The sequence below is a fragment of the Arachis ipaensis genome, chromosome B01 (genome assembly GCF_000816755.2).
Source record: "Arachis ipaensis cultivar K30076 chromosome B01, Araip1.1, whole genome shotgun sequence".
In the NCBI taxonomy this organism is placed as follows: Eukaryota; Viridiplantae; Streptophyta; class Magnoliopsida; order Fabales; family Fabaceae; genus Arachis; species Arachis ipaensis.
The window spans coordinates 83,134,325-83,141,243 of NC_029785.2; the positions used below are offsets into that span (position 1 = coordinate 83,134,325).

The 6,919-nt window shown below is 31.1% G+C and overlaps 1 protein-coding gene across 5 annotated transcripts; it reads left to right on the forward strand.

The window, feature by feature from the left end:
- On the forward strand, window positions 450-5,251 carry LOC107631800. Of its 5 annotated transcripts, none has more exons than XR_002362180.1 (6): window positions 450-811; window positions 2,791-3,800; window positions 3,897-4,020; window positions 4,105-4,401; window positions 4,502-4,603; window positions 4,715-5,251. XR_002362180.1 is itself a non-coding variant. In XM_021122539.1 (6 exons), the coding sequence occupies exons 5-6, from the start codon at window positions 4,114-4,116 to the stop codon at window positions 5,216-5,218; spliced, it is 792 nt and encodes a 263-aa protein (XP_020978198.1). In that variant the 5' UTR covers window positions 450-811; window positions 2,791-2,882; window positions 3,364-3,800; window positions 3,897-4,020; window positions 4,105-4,113; the 3' UTR covers window positions 5,219-5,251. The 5 variants fall into 5 exon arrangements, 4 of the variants coding, with proteins under 4 accessions (XP_020978198.1, XP_016190845.1, XP_020978200.1 ...); XM_021122539.1 differs by lacking the exon at window positions 4,502-4,603 and having other exon boundaries at window positions 2,791-2,882; window positions 3,364-3,800; XM_016335359.2 differs by lacking the exon at window positions 4,502-4,603 and having other exon boundaries at window positions 2,791-2,882; window positions 3,713-3,800.

Here is a 6,919-nt window from a genome sequence, read left to right on the forward strand (position 1 = left end):
GACGGGGTGGGTGCTTGGCAAGGACACTCCGATACTCAAGTAAGAATAGATTTATAAAGTATATGTGTGTGGAATGAAGAACGTAACTGAAGAATCTATGGCTTTTCTTTATATAATTCGAAGCAGTTATCTTATCTTATATATCTTATCTATTAATATAAAAGGGATATTTAATTTCAAATTTTGATTTTATTAAATATTTATCTTTAAAGATTATTATATAATAAAAATTAAAAAATATAATTTAATTTAAACATTTTAAAAATAATATTAAATATAATTTTTTAAATATCTATCTTTTAGATAACAATATTTCATAACTTATTAAATATATTTTCGTCGTAATCTTATTCATGTTTAATTTGTTAGTGAAAATTAGATATAATTTTAATTTTAAAATTTGTTATATATAGCTATTTCAAAGCCCCTAATTTACTCTGCGCCAAAAAATTAAAACTTTACTTAGAACCGCCTTTTAGTTTCAGGGATTTCAGTTTTTTGAGTGCCTTCTCCCATGTATCACACCTAGTTACCTTATCAAAAATCCAACTTTCCTTATTAGAACCCTCAATTTTTGGTTCAGGGTCAGTTACGCTCTTCATCTCCTCCCTCCTACTCCGTGCTCCGCCGTTCGTCCTTCGCGCTCCTTCTGCGTGCTCTGCTTCCCGTCTGTGGTCGCCGCTGGTGCTTCGTGCTCGACGTTACAACCCTCACAATCTCAGACATTCGAACCTCTGGTCTTAGACATTCATCATTCCAGCTGCCAATCACACACCTCAGACCACCTACACCATTGTGACTCGCGCTTCAGGTAACAGCTTTATTTCAATCACGAACAACTGCTCTGCCTCCTGCATGTGGGCGCCTCCGTTGGTCTCAGAACTCGCACCCCCGCCAGACTCAAACACCGGGGGGAGTGTGGTGTGATGAACTGTGAGATTTGTTGTGCTTGTGCTTGTTATGTGTTGAATTTCTCGCTTCAATAAGTTTGTGTGCGTGGTTTGATTTCTTTTATTTTTTTTCTCTTGTTTTTTTCTCTTGTTGCCGAATTGGTTTCTTAATTGCTGAGTTACGGAGCTGTGTTCTCATTTTGAAGAACACAGTGAGTTCAACATTTTGATATTAAGATATGATTGGAGGCAGCTAGTGTTGATGCTTCTTATTGGTACTGAGCTGGTGACTACTACTTGATTATTTTAGGGGGTAATGATTATTTATTAGATTTTTCAATAGTTGAAATGTAACCATCAAGGCATTTTTGCACGAAATTCTTATAACAAAGTAGTTAATGCCAAGCTAATTTTGACTTAAGGATTTAGATTCTATAGCTATTCTTTGAACACATTTGGTGTAGCATTCATATATATATAGAGACTGATCACATTAAAATACTTAGGGATCGGAGGGTGGATATAATAGGCTTTTCTTATAACTATATTATCTTATTTTTTAAGTTTTTTCATGTCACAATCCTCAAACCCAATAGCTTACAAGCATTTATATTCCAACACCAAAAAAGGAATACGCTTCAATTTTAGGTACAAGCTAAGGTTAGAGAGTGATTATTATTAAGAGAGCATAAATTTCTTATTATTTTTGATTTATGAATTTTTGAGTGTCAAATTGAAGAGGGTTTTCATTTTAGTTTCTGATTTATGAATTTGATTTCAATTATTTAGTCTTACTTTAGAGGCTATGAGCTTCGAGCTGCTTTGCAGAGATGTTGATGTGGTTAACACTTGGGTGAATAGGTGCCACTATGTGGTGTTTATGTGCTGCCATGCATTAGTGTCTACAGTGGCTGAAATTTAACAATTTGTTTGCTCCATTTCTCTGGAGTTAAAAGTGTAACTATTTACAATAGTTATCTAGCATTACAGGCATAGGATAAATCTCTCTATTGTTATTTGTACTGTAAATTAACGTAATTGGTAAACTGATACTTGAGTACAATATACGGATGCATGTTTTTCCATTGTTGATTTCACAATGTATGTGGTTTAATTTGACTTCTCTTAGCGTTTTTTTCCATTTGTAGCTTATTTGTTCAGTTATTGTGTTTCATGCTTGTTGAATTTTACAACATTAATTGTTGATTGAGAAGTTTCCCATGAGTTCTGCATGTTGTTATTTATGCTATCTGTTGTTAAGAATTCAATGTTATAAAACCCTGGTTAAGGTGCAACACCAGCTGTCTGTCTAAAATTTTTTTAGTCATTATGTGAACTTATATTTTAATTAACAGATCTGAAAGGGCAACTTTTGATGAGTTTCACATGATCTGATTTTTAACCAAGTTTGGTATAAATGTACAATACAAAATACAATTAAATAAAGACTAAATTCTTGAAATAGTAGGGCATTTAATCTAGATTTTGTTTAAGATAATGCTTAGATTTGTTTGATCCCAATCAATGTCTCCCTGAGCCTATAACTGCCAAATGAAACCTTTGTCGGAATTTGTTAGGTACCAAGGTTTTAATAAATAATAATATATCATGTAATTATGTAGTATTATATAAATAAACCCAGATGCTTACTTGGTAAGAACTTATATTCATTTAATTCTCAATATTCCTGCAGCTTAAGCATTTCATACTCATTTTTTCTTCCTTCTTTCCTTAGTTGCTTTCATAAACATATAATGAATACAATGTGATCAATTAGCACACCGATAATAAAAGAAGATCAATAAAAACAGGAAAGCGGGAGTTTAAGTTGTGAACCCCTTTGTGAATTGTTTAAATTTGTTAACCTTTTGATTATATCTTTTGTATGGCTTCTTTTTAGAAAAGCGGGAGTCAGTAACAATTTACACGCACACATACTTTAGTGAAGACTACGACATAATCATGCATTCTTATGAAGAAGGGAATAAAAAGGTATTTATGACTGGAATTTTGTTGTTAAAACACCTAGCGTTGTATTATGTGATTATTTGATGTAATTGAATTATAATTATGGTTTTCTTTATTGTGATTATAGTTTAATGGTTGAATTTACTTTGATTATGTCTGTGTTGCGATTATTGTTTTGGTTGAATTGAGTGCTTGTAAATGAACTATGTTGCTGCCTTGTTAGAATTGGTAAACGAGAAACTAGGAGGAACTTATTGAGTTACAAGAATGATATTACTAAGAGTAACATGAATAAGTTATAAATTAATTACTAGTATTTTCTATTTCCTAAAGCATAGTAGTTTATTACTAAAGCATAGTAGCACTTTATCTTACCTCCTAATTGATTATTTTGGTAGTTAAGTATTATTTTACATTGTTATTATTTTAATTCTTTTGATGATGTACATGTTAATAGAATTTAACTGCAATGTCTTACTAATCTTATAAATATTTGTTGTTTTAGACGTTAGGTTCTAAAAAAAATAAAAAAAACTTGTCAATTAAAGTACAAAAGTCTGGTAACAAGGAGGTGATTAGTGCACACAAAACTAAGCATTCACACCTTAAGCCTACAAAATCACGAGCTCCAATTCCTTCACATGTATCTAAAAAGCCTTCAGCACTGTCACCCTCTTCTTCGCAGCCACCACAAAAATTCAAGAGAAATTTATTATCTTCCCATGCCGATCATACACCATCACCATCACCATCACCATCACCAACTGAATCACCATACTGTTCACCTATCCAACCTCAATCATTTCATAATGCTCCTAATAATGAACGAAATTTACATCATGCTCACTCATCAGATGAAAATCATCACGATGGATCTCTTTCTCAAGAAGGTGAACTTGTCACTCAAGAAGGGCTCTTGAAAATAGAGCCTTTTGGCAATGAGTAAGTACAACAATCAGTTTTCTGTTTTAGCGTTCTCTCTATATTATTTTTATTGTGAATACATGTGTAATTACTCATTATTTGAACTTCTTATAGGTTTAATCCATGTACTGCTGTTCGTCATGTAACAAATGCCATTAAAAGCAAATTTTCAGAATTCTGCCTTTCCTGGAAACATGCTAGTGAGCAAATGTGAGATTTGTGGTTTACTGAATTTAAGGTAAGTATTTATTATCATTTTTTTTGTTATTTTGATATTATACATAGCGGGTAATTCAATGTATATGTTTGTTTTCTTTTATAGAAAAATTGTATGTGGGAACCTCAACACAATGCAAGAATTCGTCAAATTTTTGAGATTAAAGGGAGTGATCGATTAAGATCGTTGATGAATCAGGAGAGACGCAATTATTCAAAAGACCCTAACTATGTACCAAAATATATTCCTGAACCCGTTTGGCGTCAACTATTACATTATTTTGCTACATATTCGAAATTTAAGAACTGGTCAGCAGCAAATACTGTGAATCGAGCATCAAATGCTGGAAGTTCTATGCATACTGGTGGTTCCATATCTATGGGTGAATATGCACGCAGAATGGTAAGATAAAAATAGTTTATTTATAGTCTTGTTCTTATTATTGTTGCAATGTTTTCTTATTCTTTTTTCTTTCCTATCGATTAAAACTGTTATATTATAGGAAAAAGCTACGGGAGTAAAACCTTCTCTAGAGGAGGTTTATACTAAATGCCACACCAAAAAAGACAAAAGTTAGATTGATGAAAGATCTGAGAAAGTCATTGTATGTGATGCTAGTTTGTTCTTTTTGTTTTTTTCAATTGCTAATTTTCACTATATGTTAGTATTTGTTCATGGCATATTTAGTTGCAATTAACATGAATTGATTTTGTAGGGTGAATTCAAAAAGCGAAAGACAGAACTTTCTCAAGTAGCTTTATCCTTGGATAATGAGGGAGATATTGAGGCAACTAAGGAAGGCCTAGATATACCAGATGATTATACTGTTTGGAACGAAGTTGTGACAAAGGGAAAAAAGAAAGCTGCCTTTGGTTTAGGTTCTTTTGGTTTAGATCTCTCTTCAAAGTTGGATTCCAGAAATTGTTCAGAGACATCCAAAGACAATCTAAATATTGAGCAAGAACTTCACATGTGGAAAGAAAAGGCAAAAGAGCAGGAAATGATCAATGAAGAGCAAAATGTTAAGTTGAAAGATGCTGAGCACAAGTTAAAAGATCAAGGACGTCAACTAAAAGTTCAACAGAAAAGAATTGGTTCTACTGAAAAGACAATTCATGCTTTGTATAAAAAGTTGAATCTGCCACTTCCTTCAACCTTGTCTGATCCTACGGAAGATGAGCTTGGGACAGGCTCTAGTGATGATAACATGAGTGATTGATATTTGGAGTATATATTTTTTCTGATTTAGATTAAGGAATTTTTAGGTGATTTAGTTAGTACATTTTATTTTACTCATGATATATGACCTTTTTAAAGGCTTTCTTTGTTTTAGTTTAAGTTTTTTTTTCTTATTTTAGTTTTATTACATTTATGGACAAAAGTATTTTAATAATAAATATTTTTTTAACACTTTTATGTTAATTAACTTTTTCATGATTTTATTATGTGTTTAGAATTTGGATGATGTAATATGAAAAAATGATTATGATGGTCTTAATATAGAAAAAAGATCGAATACAATTTATTTTCTAAAATATTTATCTATTAAATAGCAAATTATTTTGTGTGAAAATTATTTGAAATATTATATTAAATTTGTAGAAAATTTGTGTGAAAATATTTTTTTGTTTTGTATGAAATTTGTTTCAAATACATAAATTTTTTAATTTAAATTTGTCTGAAATTTAATTGAAAAGAAATATTTGATTTGTCTAAAATTTGTTCGAAAAAAATTTGTTATATTTGACTAAATTCGTTCGAAATTTGTTTAAAATAAAGTATATTTTTTGTTTGAAATTTATCTAAAAATTAATATTTTTATGTTTGAAATTTGTCTGAAATACGTTGTCTTTATGTTGACTAATCTGTCTGAAATTCGTCTAAAATACATCATAATAGTTAGAAATCTAGTAGATAAATGCCTATTCGAAATCTTTCACAAAATTGTCTGAAAAAAATTTCAGACGAAATTTCAGACAAAATTTAAATTATCAACAAGGCTTTTAGGGACAAAAAAAATTCGTCCCAAATTTGTTTGAAAAAAAAATTTGTCTGTAATTTGTTCGAAATTTATTTCAATTTCGTCTCAAAATTCGTCCGAAAAAACCCTATTTCTAGTAGTGAAATAAGGTGAAATGGCTGTCTCCCTCCCTTTTCAATTCGGTTTTCAAGAAAACATGCTTAAACAAGTGTTTTCTTGATGTTCTTCCTTAGATCTCTTGCTTGGCTTGACTTGTGTGCCAAAGATCTTTGATTTCCTGCACACTTAAGGTGAGGATAACCTTCCTAAGATGCTTCTGAAGTTTGTTTAGTTGATGATTTAGAGTTTTAAAGTTGTTCTTAATGTGTTTTAGGAAGAAAAAGTGCTTTAAGAACACTTCAAAGAGTAACCGGATTTGGAGCAGCAAATCAAGGTAGGGTGTGACAAATTTAATCTTGATTGATTGTGTTTGAGATGTGTGATTATGATATGGTTTGGTTATGCTTGAAATTGATTGCTTATATGAGTTATTCTTGGTGAAAGTTTGTTGAAATTTTGATGAAATTTGATGATATTTAAGCTATAAATGTTGTTCTTGAGGGCTGCTGGAAAAACGAACCCTAGAGCTTAAATTGGGGTTCAATTTGTGTTAAAATCATGTGGAAAAGATGGGGTTTTAGTGGCTGCTAATATATTATGAATTTTGGTAAAAATCGGTTGTTGAAAAGACTGAAAAATGGGTAAAAACAGAGAAAGAATTTGAAGAATTTACGAAGAACACTTTGAGTGTGGTGAAGAACATTGAGGAACACCTTTTAGATCTTAGAAAGGGCAAGGAAGTAAATATTTTAGTGTTTGAGGGGTTATTTGGTAGTTTCCAAAAGTTAGGGTGGTTAAAGTAGAAATATTAAAAGTTACGGGTGGTAAAAAGTGAATTTT

Bases quoted from the DNA above. Each gene is read 5' to 3' on its own strand.
- LOC107631800 (XM_021122541.1), top strand. From the start codon at position 4,114: ATGTGGGAACCTCAACACAATGCAAGAATTCGTCAAATTTTTGAGATT. The intron at 4,402-4,714 runs GTAAGATAAAAA...TTGATTTTGTAG, and splicing joins GTGAATATGCACGCAGAATG to GGTGAATTCAAAAAGCGAAA.